The sequence below is a fragment of the Dama dama genome, chromosome 19 (assembly GCF_033118175.1).
Source record: "Dama dama isolate Ldn47 chromosome 19, ASM3311817v1, whole genome shotgun sequence".
NCBI classification, from domain to species: domain Eukaryota; kingdom Metazoa; phylum Chordata; class Mammalia; order Artiodactyla; family Cervidae; genus Dama; species Dama dama.
This window is the reverse complement of record NC_083699.1, coordinates 20,582,057-20,596,667: the sequence shown is the minus strand read 5'-3', so window position 1 is coordinate 20,596,667 and position 14,611 is coordinate 20,582,057. Positions and strand designations below refer to the sequence as shown.

Here is a 14,611-nt window from a genome sequence, read left to right as displayed (position 1 = left end):
AATTTGCTCCATAGCTGCTGGAAATCTACCCTGCAGCACGTACCATATACTGAAATATGATGAAAATAAGTATCGCTGTGTAGTTGATATTGTAGAAGTGTCATAAAATACCATTGTAATTGGGGAATAAATAATCTCTTCATTCACTTTCATTCCTTCAATCCTATGTGAACATGCTCGGTCAAACACTTTGCAAGTGAAACATTTTAAAATGATAGGAGAAGGTGGATGTTCCCATGAACAGCTAACCCGAGGAAGCTTATCATCTTTGGCCAGTTTGTGAGTTACACAGGTTGCCTCTCCAGGACAATACAGAGTACAGTAAGCATTACTTTCTTCTGTCTCTGAATCCCAAGAAGGACACCATCAGTATATACCACTCAGCTCTTGTCTTTTGCTCTCCTCTTGATGTTGGCACTCTGCTCACTAGGGAGCTCTTCTCACGGGGCTGCTGAGAACAGTGGTCTGGGTATGCACTGCTCCTTCTAAGACCAGCTTGGTCAGACTTAGCCTCACTGTTTGGACTTTTCTATGTTTTCTGCATGGAACAGTGTGAAAGGACTTGTGTAGGGAAAGTTCTAGGATTGGAGAAAGCAACATTCAATAAAGAACATAAAAGATAAAAAATAAACAGAACACACCCAACAAAAGAACAGATGTAGGAAATAGAAACCTAGAAGGAAAATTTGTTTGCCCTCAATAATAAACAAATAATATAGTAGTTATTAATACTATTTCAGTATGTGTAATATTCTAGGCAGTAGGTGCTTTTCATTCTTCAGACCATAAATTTATTTATCAGATAAATAAATTTATTAACCCATTTTTTTAGGTGAGGAACTTGTGGCATCAAGTAAAGTTAAATAACTTGCCAAGGTTACACAGCTGGTAGGTGGTAGAACCAGGACTCAAACTGATAAATTACAAAGCCTTTATTCTGAATCCTTTCTTACCACAGAATAAAAAAAGATATTACAATAATCTCTGTTAAACTTACTGAATGGTATTTTGTGAAGTTTCCAATTTCTAAAATTTAATAAAGACACTAGTAATTACTATTTATTCATGTCTCCAAATATATAGAGAAAACTTACAAAGTGTCAGATTCCATGTAAGTTATTATGATAATGATTTCTTCTAATTGTTGTTGCTCGTATTTTCTATCTAACTTTCTGGTAATTTCTATTCTCTGTCTTGGCTCCTGTAGGGAGTTATGATGGAGAAATTGTTCTGTGGAACAACAGCACAGAAAATGCTCACTATGTCCTTCACCCTGATTATCAGAGGCTGCTAAAATCAAAATCGGGTGAGTGCAAGTTTGAAACTAAAATAATGTGGCCTGGTTGTTGGTGCATGGGCCTGCTGCAGTTTGCTTCTGAATTATAGATGATTGGCTGTAAGCGCAAGGGATTAGTGATACCGTTGTCTTGTCAAAGTGACTAAAAAGAACTTTGAGATTTACTTGGCTTAGCAAATTCTCTATGGCTTGCTGTTCCTTTTCTTTATGCTACATCAGCGTTTCTGAATTACTGACAGTGGGGAACAGAACTCTCATTTTTATCTAGCTTATTTTTGCCAATAAACCTCGCCAAATTGCCTTTGAGTGAACCTTGGGTACTCCTTGGTAGGAAAATGGGAACTTGTGTTCACTTGATAGGCTGCTCAGGCTTAGTCTAGAGCTTGTATTAAATATTATGCCACCTGGAAATCTTAAATTATTTCTTGCTTTAGAAAACTGTGTGGAGCATTAGATGGAATTATATTGTATTTTATGGAAGTTTAGCAGAGCAGATGAATATTTTATGCTTAAGCAAAATGTCTTGACAATTGCCTTTCACATTTTATTTTAGTTTCCTTAGATACTAAAGGTTTTTCCTTAGACTAATTTATTTGGGTAATGAATATGTCATACCTCATGTCCCAGTGAGGTTCTGTTGTATCAATTGGAAGAACTCACAGAGACTGAATTAGATTAGGAAAGGACTGGTCATCAGATACAGTTTTGCATGTGTGTGTGTGTGTGTGTGTGTGTGTGTGTGTTTGTGTGAAAAACTGAGGGAATAATCTGTTAGGAGGAAGAAAACTAACATAAGAAATTTGGAGTTTACTTGGCTGCAGGCATGAAACTCTGACTTGCTTTGTTTTCAATACAAAGAGCTCATCATTAGGGTTCATTTGAATCCTCCATTGAGAAAGTGGAATTCTGCCTCTTTGCTGCATCGGCCCTCAGGGGAATAGTCTTGTTCTCACAGCAGACTTAATTGTGGCTGTGATTAAAAACACAGAGAGACAGATAGAAAAGAAAAGCAGATTATATCAAATTTTTAAAAGACACAAGAAACATTGCTGTAGATTTCTTGCTTTGAATGTTTAGGTTCTCTGTATAGGTTTTTCATAAGTATGTTCAGACTATTTATAGATTCTGAGATGAATATCCCCAGTTTTTATTAGTGTAATGTGAAGATGGTGTCATTAGATCATTGAAGTACCATTAGGGATATCCTTTTCAGGGTAACTCACTAACAAATAATATTGCTTAAAAATGATGATTTAAATACATAGTCATTATATCTCAAGTTCATTAAATTATTTACAAGCTTAATATTAATGATTAATAAGTTGAAAATGCCATGATATTGGGATCACATTTGTCTTGAACATATCAGTATCTCTAAGATGTTAGCAGGGACTACAAAATGAAGTCCCTATTAATTCATTTCAAGGAAAAACACAGTAAACTTATATGGAGTATGAGAAACAAAAATGGGATCAAACTGTGAAGTTGAGGTTGAGGAAGTGAACTGCAGGGGGCTCCATGGATGTTGACTGGAAACCCATTGTAAGACTTGGGGTCATCAGAGACTGTGATGGGGGTGGCCTATTGTTTTTCATCTCTGTTTGAAGAGCAGATGTTTCTATTCGTTAAGTCACCTGGCTTGTCTCCATCTCAGATGCAGGGCCTCAAAAGCTTCTTGGTGCTGGGAGAAGCCCCTCTACCCATCTCACCTATGATCAGGCTACCCTTGGAGCCTGTTCCTTTGAGATGGACACTGAGTGCAATCATGCTGTTATGAGGCTTTGCTTCCTTGAAGCAAGAAAAAACATCACAGGGACAGGTAAAATATAAATTTATATTTTGACTATAGACTGCTTTGATACATTGTAAAATGTTGGGACAAGGAACAGTGAAGAAAGTTCAGTCTAATTCGATCTAGGCCTAGTAAAGTTTGACTGCATCTAGCAAACAGTCAGGACCAGATTACAACCAGTCCATCCTAAAGGAAATCAATCCTGAATATTCACTGGAAGGACTGATGTTGAAGCTGAAGCTCCAATACTTTGGCCACCTGATGGCAAAGAACTGATTCCTTAGCAAAGACCCTGATGCTGGAAAAGATGAAAGGTGGGAGGAGAAGGGGATGACAGAGGATGAGATGGTTAGATGGCATCACTGACTCAATGGACATGATTGAGCAAGCTCTGGGAGTTGGTGATGGACAGGGAAGCCTGGCATGCTGCAGTCCATGGGATTGCAAAGAGTCAGACATGACTGAGTGACTGAACTGAACTGAATCTAGCCATGGCATAGAGATTTGTTAGGTATAGGGCTCAGCATGGGCTTCCCTGGTGGCTGAGATGGTAAAGAATCTACTTGCAATTCAGATCAGGGTTTGATCCCTAGGTTGAGAAGAACCCTGGAGAAGGGAATGGCAACTCACTCCATTATTCTTGCCTGGGAAATCCCATGGATAGAGAAGCCTGGTGGGCTCCAGTCCATCGGGTTGCAAGGAGTTGGACACAACTGAGCAACTAAGTATATAAGCAGAGGGCACAGCATGAAATATGCTCCAAATACATGAGCCAAAGCCTACATGGGGTACAAGAGCTGCATCTGAGATGACCACACTGGCAGATGTTATCAACATGGACTAGGAGAAAATAGTGAGAAACTCGGAGATTGGAAGCTATAGTGAAATTTGAAATAGCTGCTGCTAATTGCTGATCCCAGGTCATGAGAACTGCCTGCTCTTGGTCTTAATATTTTTGGTGGGGGTTAGTAGGTAACGCTTTGGGTGTCTATACCAACTGTGCATCCTTTTCAGAATAAGGCTGGTTAGAGCTGCTTCCAAGATACATGCTAACATATGATTTACCACAGTTATTTGATATTATAATAGATGAAATAACTATTTGCTTAATTTCCCTTTTGTCTTCAGTGGTGATGTAAACGTGGCATTGATGCAGCCTGCATCTTCCCTAGATAAAAATCTGCTTCTGAAAGCAATGCATATTTTTTACTTTTCTTCTAAAAAAATAATTTTTTAATTTTAGAAGTATTTTTCCTTAATGTTAGGAATCTAGATCTATATGTATTATATGACTGAAAAAAGAAATAAACATATCTGAACCCTGTTTTCCATATTCACTTTCTCATATTCAATTTGAAGATGGAAAATCTGCATGATTTTCATGTAAACTTTTTCTGCATTAAGAATCAATAAAGGTATATACCCATATAGAGTTCTAAAATCATTGTGGAATATTTAGAATAGACCTTGAAATGGTTAGAGTCTAAAACTTTCTTTTTTCCAGAAGGCACCTACACTCACAAAATGAACTGTTATCCTGAAATTGCTCTCATTTCCTCAACACTAATTCTTCTTAATGTTATCAGTATTCCCAAATTGTTTCCACTGAAGCGGCTACATACCATTATTTCTACCTTAAACAGATATGATTGTTAATAGGCAGCTCATTTGTGAAGCAAATTGGAAGTCATCTACAGATTTATCAAATAATAATAGGAACTTTGCCACCGAAGAATAATTTAGGTAAAGTGCTTCTACATGCGTATAAAAATGGGAAATGAAAAGGTTAGTTCTAGGCCTATGAACCGAAAAAGTGTTCCATAAGGACTTACAATGATTTCTTGATGAAAGATTAAGAAGCAAGCTCATAAGTAGCATTCTAAGCATATGGCTGCATAGAGAAACCCATAGCTCTGCCACTGTAACTATACATATACGCAAAGCCAGCTCTGTGCATGAGGAATTTTACTACTTTAGTATATGTGTCTAATGGGTAGTTAAGAAAGATGGATTTTCTATAACTGGACTATTATCATAAAGTTTAAATTAATATTTTGTAAGTTTGTTTGAAGTAACAGATCAATTTTATCAAAATTTTGAAAGCCAAATAATATCAAAATAATGAATGAAGGAGTGGTAACTAGATTTTATAGTACATCTTACGTATCCTATCTCACTTAATACTCAGCACAAACCAGTGAAGCTTTCATAGGGCTTTTCCCAGTGTATATTTGAGAGAATCAGAGTGCTGGGAATTGATCTCAGGGCTACTCACCTGTCTGACATCCATGTGCTTTCTTTCTTTCTTTTTTTTTTTTTTTAGATCTTAGTCTTTATTTTATTTTATTTTTTTTTATTATTATTATTATTTTTTTCCAGTGGGTTTTGTCATACATTGATATGAATCAGCCATGGATTTACATGTATTCCCAATCCCGATCCCCCCTCCCACCTCCCTCTCCACCCGATTCCTCTGGGTCTTCCCAGTGCACCAGGCCAGAGCACTTGTCTCATGCATCCCACCTGGGCTGGTGATCTGTTTCACCCCAATGTTCATCGCAGCACTGTTTATAATAGCCAGGACATGGAAGCAACCTAGATGCCCATCAGCAGATGAATGGATAAGGAAGCTGTGGTACATATACACCATGGAATATTACTCAGCCATTAAAAAGAATTCATTTGAACCAGTCCTAATGAGATGGATGAAGCTGGAGCCCATTATACAGAGTGAAGTAAGCCAGAAAGATAAAGAACATTACAGCATACTATCACATATATATGGAATTTAGAAAGGTGATAACGATAACCCTATATGCAAAACAGAAAAAGAGACACAGAAATACAGAACAGACTTTTGAACTTTGTGGGAGAATGTGAGGGTGGGATATTTCAAAAGAACAGCATGTATACTATCTATGGTGAAACAGATCACCAGCCCAGGTGGGATGCATGAGACATCCATATGCTTTCAACGAGGAAACTGATGAGGAAGTTGTTTCTTGTGTTTGTAGTTTCCTAATTAGGTGTTCTCATATATTAGGGGGAGCCAACCTGGTATCATGTGGAGGATCTGGGTATGTCAGATTCTGGGATACATTTAAGAAGCAACTTTTGGCTGAATTTTTGGCTCATAGTGGAGTTGGTTCTATTATTATGTCTACTGATAAATCAAATCGATACCTCGCCACAGGAGATCTGGAGGGGTGGTTAAAAATCTGGAATATAGAGGTATGTTGAAAAAATTCTCACATTATCATTATTATTTTTGTCTGCCTTTTGTTTCAGATAATTATGAATCAGGTCTTGTCTGTTTCTAGATAAAGGAAGAAACATTCAGTATTTTAAAGAAAACTTATGTATTGATCAGAGACTTCTTTAAATACTTCATGGAAAGAAGCAGATTTTACTCAATATTGAAAATCCTCTATTAATATATAGTCAAGTCAGTCTCCCAATTTAGGAATGCAGTATTGTTAGTACGGTACTGCAGCGTTGTTTGAGAATAAATAGTTAAGATATGCCTCATTTTAAATGAGATAGTAAGCATAATCTAAATAGTGTACTGGCCTTTTATCTAACATTGTTGTCATCCTGAGTTTGTTTGGGATTTTTTGTGTCACTGATTACCTGCTCAATTTTCTAATAATACTATAAAATTGTATAATATGTGACTACCTATACATGATAAAGTTCATCCACTTTATCTAGTAGCTGGCTTTACTGCTTATATTTTTCTATCCTTCCATTCCCCGTCCTTCCTTCCTTTCTACTTCTCAAGTTAGTCGAATCAGTTAGAAACCTTTTCTTGAATGTGAATACTCTTTTTCTAACCTCTGTTATCATGAGCTGTTCTTTTGCATTTGTATCACAGATTGCTGTTCCCAAATGCACCTTTTTTCAATTTTTGTATCAGACTTAAAAAAAAAGTGTTATATCACTGTAATCATTTCCTTTTTGGACATTTTAGAATTCTGGCGTGTCTTTTCATTCAGGAGTACTGTATTAATTCCAGCAAGAACAAACTCACACAGGCCCCAACTCTGATAAGATCGTTCCGACCCCACGAAGACTGGATAAGCTCCTTAGAGATGTGTGAGCCGGGCGGCCGCTTGCTGATTCTCTCTGCCTCTGCAGACTGCAGCGTTTGTGTGACTGATGTCTGTGGTGTTCCCGTCCAGATATTTGGTCAGGTAGAAATATTGCTTCTTTACTATTCTAATATTTACCTGACATTTAGTATGAACTTGGCCTGGTTTCCATTTGAATCTCATCGGCTATTAAAGTTCATTAGTCATGAAAGAAGTGACTTCCATTTCTGCAACTATAGCTCTAGGCCTCCCTTATTAACCATGGCAGTTCCATCAAGTAGAGGACACTGGAGACATGGAAAGATGGGGGACCTAAGCAGCTTAAAATATGTAGGGATTTCTGAGCAAAATTTCTCCTCCAAAATAAGTGGATCTCTTCAGTTTCAAAATTCAGTAGAAATACAGTGTGGATAATTGTCCTGCATTACTGTAAAATAGATGACTGTGACAGATAATAATCAGGCAATAATCAAATATAGAAAATTAAAAACAAATCTTTTGTGTTCACTGTCTGATTTATTCCTGCCAAAATCGCATTCATTAATGTTTTCTGAGTTTTTCCTGTTCTAAGGTCTCTATATGCATGCTATGTTGTTCCTGTCGTGTCTGACTCTCTGTGACTCCATGGACTGTAGCCCCCAGTCTCCTCTGTCCATGGGATTTTCCAGGCAAAATTATTGGAGTGGGTTGCCATGACCTACTCCAGGGGATCTTCCTGACCCAGGGATTGAACCCTCATCTCTTATGTCTCCTGCGTCGGCAGGCAGATGCTTTACCACTAGCGCCATGTGGAAGCCCTACATGAATTATTTCATGTAATCTTTATAATTGCCTGTCTCATTAGGGAGGAATGCTCATTATTCCCATTTTACATATGAGGAAACAGAGGCACAGAGAGTTTGAATCAATTGCTGAGCTCACAGACACGAGTAAGTGGTAGGGTTTGGCTTTGAATTCAAAGTGAATCATTTCACAGCTCATGTTTTTAACTTCTTCCTCCCATGAAACTAAGCTCTGATTTATATGAGCCTACAAAAAATGGAACCAGAGGTCATGGAAGAAAGAAAATATTTATTGTCTCACGTTTCTTTTTTCCATTTGTTTTCATGGAAACTCAGTTCCGATTCCCTTTTGTCTGGGGGGCAATATAGCAGTTTGTTCTATTTGAACCAGTCTGAACAGTTTCAGACATGATGGTATGAGCTCACCCAGGAACCTCAGTTTCTGTCTGGCTGTTTGACTTACTCCTAGTCAGCAGCCTTGGATGTCACCTCATGCCCTGAGCATGGTGGTTCCCTTCTCGCTGGAAGACAAAGTCTGTTGTTGTTCCTTTTGCGGGTCAGCTTGAGGAGGTCAGCCTGCGCTGCCCCAGTCCCGTACAGCCCTTGAGCACGTGGAGGGCGGCGGTGCATCAGAAAATGCTGGTAAATTGACGGGTGGATTGGCTGGGTAGTGTGGGAGTTCCACGTGACACCCAAGATCTGTACAGCCTCTTCTGCTCTGTAAATAAGGCAAGTGCTAGACTTTTCTTAGCAAAAAGAGTGTCTGAGTGGGAACTCAAATGGGTGTGTGGGCAGTGGTAGCGAGAGAGACAGCGTGGGGCACGGCTGGCATTCTGAACGTGAGAGGAGTCGGAAAGCTGTCTGGCAGCTCTAGAAGTTACTGCAATCCTGACACTGCTCTATGGCCCTGCCGTGTGGGCTCTGGTAAAAAGAGATACAACGAAAGCAAGAGTCACCTGGCAGGTGTGTCTGGAGTATCAGTCCCTTTTGTGTGTGTGTGTGTGTTTGTGTTAGTTGCTCAGTTTTGTCCGACTCTTTGGACCCCATGGACCTTAGATGATGCGGAAGCAAGAAGTAAGACTGCTCTAGGTACGGGTGCCACAAAAACTGTCCAGAAAGCACAGTCTGTGTGGAAATTTTATTCGAATTAAGAAATATATGCTAGCAAAACTGTTCATTTGTACACCTTTGGTCATTTTCCTTAGTTGTTTTATAAAGTCTTTTGTATTTCGAAGGACTTCAGCCTCAAAAAGCCTCCATGAAAATAGTTTGGTTTTATCCCTTCTGTTCAAGATAGGAAAAGAGCCACTAGAGCCGGGTAGTTTTAGAAAGTAAAGGCTGGCAAAGCAGGGGACAGCTGGGTTTTCTAGGCCCTTCTGCCTGAGCTTTAATTTTTTTCTTTTTCTTTTTTTTTTAAGAACTCACTTTTATCAAGCACTTGGATATGGTGCTGCTAGTTTCAAGGGCCACAGGAGGCAGTGGGAGGGGAGGGACATGGAAAGGAGGGGAGGAAGAAAAAGGAAATTAGTAGATAACTGGAAAAAAGCAACAGTGAACCTTCTTCTCATAGTTTGAGCAGCGGCCTGCTTTCACAGAAAGACGGTAGGCAGATGGAAATACTTAGATAAGAAGAGACTCCATTTGCAAACATGACTAGGGTCAGAACAATTTTTTCCTGGTCCAACTTGATTTGTAAGGCATAGTGACCTTTGACCTATATTGGAATGTTGCAGTTGTCTTTTAGTTGAATTAATTTTGGTCTAGTCATTATAAAAACAAAAGGAAAGGCAATCGTGTATTTTAATTTCCTTCATTAAGCCTTCATCTTCTGATCTCATTCAATTTAATTAAAGTATTTAAAAGTTCATATAATTGTGGTTCAATATATTTCATAAAAGAAGGTTTTTTTCTTAAAAACTGTGAATCGGTTTTACGACATAGCTATTGATCTGGTTGGTTTTCAAGTTAGATCTTTAAATGTAAGTAGTGTGCTATGTCTATTTCTAGAGTTGGAGAGATGGGGTGGGGATGTTTTATCTGTGGAGATACATTTATCCCAGGAAACTGTCAGATGATTGTGGCATAAAAAGAAGTGAGATGGTTCGTGTGCTTCTTCAGTGTCTGTCTCAGCACTGACCACTGTTGTGGTCTGCAGACCTTGTGTTCTGGCGTCCCCTCCTCAGCTGATGCTTCTGATACTCCGTGACTTTGATTGAGTTTATTCACCCAGTGTTTAAAATTTGAGTTGCCCATGATTGAACATGAGTTTTCATATGAGATCCGTATTTCTTACTTCTCTCGGAAAAGAACATATGTCATTCCCTGAGAGTAGCTATGGCTCCCTTTATGGAAAATGGGCTTACTTAAGTCAGTGTCATCCCATCTTTCTTTCCCTTTTGCTTATGAACACTGAGGCTGAATTTCATTTACTATTTATCATCCTATGTGAGACCTGATCATTCATTGACACTATATTCCTGGGCCCTGGAGGCATTCTACTCTGTAAATCCTTCTGACAAAGGTTGATCAGTTGCAGGTGAGATATGCTGGGGATCCTTAATGTTCCCTCATCATCCAGGCTGTATTCCCTGAGGCATTCCTGTCGATGCAGTGTGAACTGGTAGAAGACAAATTATAACTTCAGAAAATTTCTCTTGTTTCTTATGATGTATCCCTTTCTAGTTTTATTAAACTTACATGTGTATGTCCATCTCCCTTTTAAGACTGTAAGCTCCTTGAGAACAGGAGCCATATCTCCTTCATTTTTGATGTCCCGAGGACTTCAATTAAGAATCTAGCACATTTAGTCACTTCGCTCATGTCTGAGTCTTTGCTACCCCATAGACTGTAGTCCACCAGCCTCCTATGTCCATGGGATTCTCCAGGCAAGAAGATGAGTGGTTGCTATGCCTTCTTCCAGAGGATCTTTCTGACCCAGGGATCAAACCTGCATCTCTTATGTCTCCTGTGTTAGTAGGCAGGTTTTTTACCACTAGCTCCAAGTGGGAAGCCCAAATGTTCAAGGAAAGCACATTTTATAAAAATAAATATCTCTCTCTTTTCTTTTTTTTTAGGAAAAGCATTGGCAACTTGAAAACTGTTTTTCTGTTCCTAAAAGAGACACTAATTTAACGGGAAATAAGAGTCAAGAGAAAAGCATAAAGGAAATTCCCTTATTTTCTAAGGAAGAATCATGTTTAGACCCATCAAAACATTCACTACTTGATAAGAAAACATACAGGTTAGTACACCTTACCTGTAAAGGGTAAAATTGGCCCCCAATTCCTTCTATGCTCTGTGGAACGTCTAATGACTACCTCAAGATTCCGCTCACATTCTGGTCATTGGTAGATTGTGTGTGTGTGGCAAGGGAAGAGCTTATATTCTCAGGCTGGCATCTGATTCTTATTTCTTGTCTCTTTGTAATGATTGATTTCTATCCTGTCTTCTAGTCTTCTGTGTCTACACTCCATCATCAACCTAATTTTGGAAATTAACCCTTTTCTTCAAAAGCAATATATGTGTGTATGTGTGTATGTATGTGTCTATCTAGCTAGCTACCTCTCTTAGAATGTATGTCAGATTTTACTTCTCGTTTTGGTAAGGCACACAGTGATTTGTGGGCTTCCCAAGTGTTTCAGTGGTAAAGAATCCGTCTTTCAACACAAGAGCTGCAGGAGGTGAAGGTTCGATCCCTAGGTCGGGAAGATCCCCGGAGTGGGAAATGGCAACCCAGTCCAGTATGCTTGCCTAAAGAATCCCATGGACACAGGAGACTGGCAGGCTACAGACTATAGATTCACAAAAAGTTGGACATGAATGAGCATGCCTGCACGCACAAAAGTTTATGTGGCAGAAGTTCAAAGAGCTTAACTTTGAATATTGAATATCACTCTCATTCTATGACTTCTAGCCTTTCCTTCCCGTTGTTCAGCCATTTCATCTCTTCTGCCACTCAGATGGATCCCATTCTTACATTTCTCTAACTCTCTAATGCCAGGAGGTTTAAATTGCTTTTATGTTGTTGTTGTTGTTTGTTATCTATATTCTTGCTAACTCATGGTCTCATAATTTCATCTTTTGTATTAAACAATTTTTTTAGAAAACAATTTTATTCATTGTATTTTCTTTGATACAGTTGGCATTACTATTACCATGTGCCTATGTTACTTTTTTAAGCTCGATGGAAAAATTGCATAGAAAGTAGAGAGTTCATACCTGCTCTGCCCTCAGCCCATACAGTGTCAAATGTTAGTGTGGTGCATTTGTTACAATCCATGAACCAATATTGATACTTTATTATTAACTAAAGTCCATAGTTTGCATTTAGAGGGTAAAGTTGGGCATTTTCTGATGATGCCACCCAGAGACCTCTGCCTTGCACTTTTCTAAATTAATGCATTCTTTGACCAAACTCTTGGGGCTCAGCCCCACCAGTTGGGGGTTTTCTGTTCCAGTCTCCTCACACTGGCAGCCTCACCTCTTGTGTAACTTCCCTTGGGTTAACTTCTGCTTGGCCAAAAGGAAACACACACATCCTTGCCACCCCAGCTGCTCGACAGTCACCCCGTCTCTTGCTCTCTGGGGCAGTTTCAGTCACAGTAGACTTTTTCAGATATTAATTCACTGGTTCATTGTGTCCCTCTAAGGGTTATCCTGGGCAGCATATGTTTAGCTTTTTGTGTGGCTGATGTGAATGGAAGCTAAAACTGAGGGGAAAAGTCCCTCCTCTTCCATGAGGGTGGGACTCAGTCCTTACCTGTGTCTCTCTCCAGTGCAAATCTCTCTTAGAATTTCTGCATCCTTAGTCTTTTTTTTTGTCCTAGAGTGGTGGTTGATCTGAGCATCACAAGATCAGTTTTGGAGCCACCTTCTTGACAAAGGGGATGAGCGCAAGGAACCGATCTAGCACCTCACTTTGAAATGTGGGAATGCTGTCTACTTCTTAATTCATTAATTATTTTGCTTTCAGACTTTGTGGACCTCTGTTGATAAGGAGGTAGGAGAGAAAAAAAATCCCCTTTGAAACATCGTGTTACACTAAATTACCCTTTGGTATTTGTTCTTCCATTTCCTTAAACTATGGCTTGCTAAAATGTCAAGTGGCATTTTGTTTTCAGGCAGAAGAATCTTTCAATTTAGAAATATAGCATGACTGATCCTGTAGAAGAATAGAACGCTGAGAATGGAAAACTTGGTGTATGGGAAAATGCCCCCACCCAGCCACCCAACTTAATCGGGAAATAAAGCTACCCCAGGGTAACACCAACTGATCATTATTTCTCTTTCTGTGACACTTCCAGAAGAGTGAATCCAAGTGTCCACAGATTCTTATTTAGTTCAGTCAAATACTAATTTCCTATTCCTTATGACAGTCTCAGTTATTTAATTTAAATCAGCCTTTCCTTAGAGTTCAAAATTGGCCTTTTGAGCTCTTTACTTCTTTCCGGACTTCTGTCTCATCTTATGTCCTTTCCTGTTGCCTCATGACACTTGTCTTCTGAAAATTAGTGTTGATGTGTAGATTCTTAAATTCACAGATTTTTCTTAAAGCTAGAACTTTGCATCTGCTAGATTAGATAAGACTATAGCAGAGTGATCTTCTTACCTTTGTTATATATTTCTGTGGGCCTTGGGAGAAGTTTCTGGCAGTAAAAATAGAAGTTATTCCTGTTTACTGCATCTTTTCAAGTGACAATATATCCAAAAATATCTGTGATCTTTAAAATTTCTGCCTTTAATTCAAATGGGTAGTTGGCATAATTTAAAAAATTTGTAGTAATGAGATGGTACAGAATACGGTCATTTTGAAATTTTTGAACTAGTTGGAAGAAAAAAATTAAAAACATACCCTTAGAGTTGACTTGGCAGTCAATTCTTGGCAGCTCTGACTTCTCCCAGACACATGTTCATGAATCCTATGGAGAAAACCTACAAATGCAATACAACTCTCAGATGTAAAGTATCTTTCGTGGTCTTCATCCAGTATTGAAGAGATTATAGATTACCTTTTACCTAAGAAAATATTATTCTGAAGAATGAGACCTATTCCTAATCAGATCAGGAAATTCAAGGAGAAATTATGCCAGTTCTCATCTATATGCAAAAGCATGAAAGAAAAGTAAATACATGAAAGGATTTAGAGAGACTAAAAGGGGAAAAGCACATTTGGTGTATGTATGCAGGTAGGGAGATGTTTAAATGAAGAGGGAGGAAAATAAGAAAGATAGAGATACAAAAAGAAAAAGCAAATAGGAAATAGAAGAAGCAGGAATAATGAAGGAAAAAATCAAATCATGTAAAGCCATGTTCTCACCTTAACTCCTAAGACTCTCTTTCCAGGATAGAATCTTTGCATTTATTATGTTCTGTCTTATACATAAACATCAAGTTTCCATACACTTAAAATATTTTATGATACTATGTGTGAGAAGGTAAGGTAGGTGGTAAAATGTCATCTTCAATTTAAACATGAGGAGATGAAGATGAATATGGAGTTTAACAGAGAATAGGAAGTTCTAATGCTTAGTTAACAATTGACCCAGAGAAATAGATTTTTCCCTTCTATAGTTTCTACAAAAGTCATATTACCATCAGAAAATGGGAAAAAAAGAAAATGACTAAAAAGATAAAATGGAGAAACAAAACC

The 14,611-nt window shown here is 38.4% G+C and overlaps 1 protein-coding gene across 1 annotated transcript in view; it reads left to right on the top strand.

Annotated features, from left to right (window-relative positions):
• WDR49 (WD repeat domain 49) overlaps positions 1 to 14,611 on the top strand; it is a 194,823-nt gene that overhangs the window by 145,780 nt on the left and 34,432 nt on the right. The window contains exons 12-16 of the mRNA XM_061168263.1: positions 1,208 to 1,306; positions 2,952 to 3,116; positions 6,133 to 6,320; positions 7,085 to 7,282; positions 11,037 to 11,203. Coding sequence (XP_061024246.1) covers positions 1,208 to 1,306; positions 2,952 to 3,116; positions 6,133 to 6,320; positions 7,085 to 7,282; positions 11,037 to 11,203 — 817 coding nt within the window. The remainder of the gene's footprint in view (positions 1 to 1,207; positions 1,307 to 2,951; positions 3,117 to 6,132; positions 6,321 to 7,084; positions 7,283 to 11,036; positions 11,204 to 14,611) is intronic.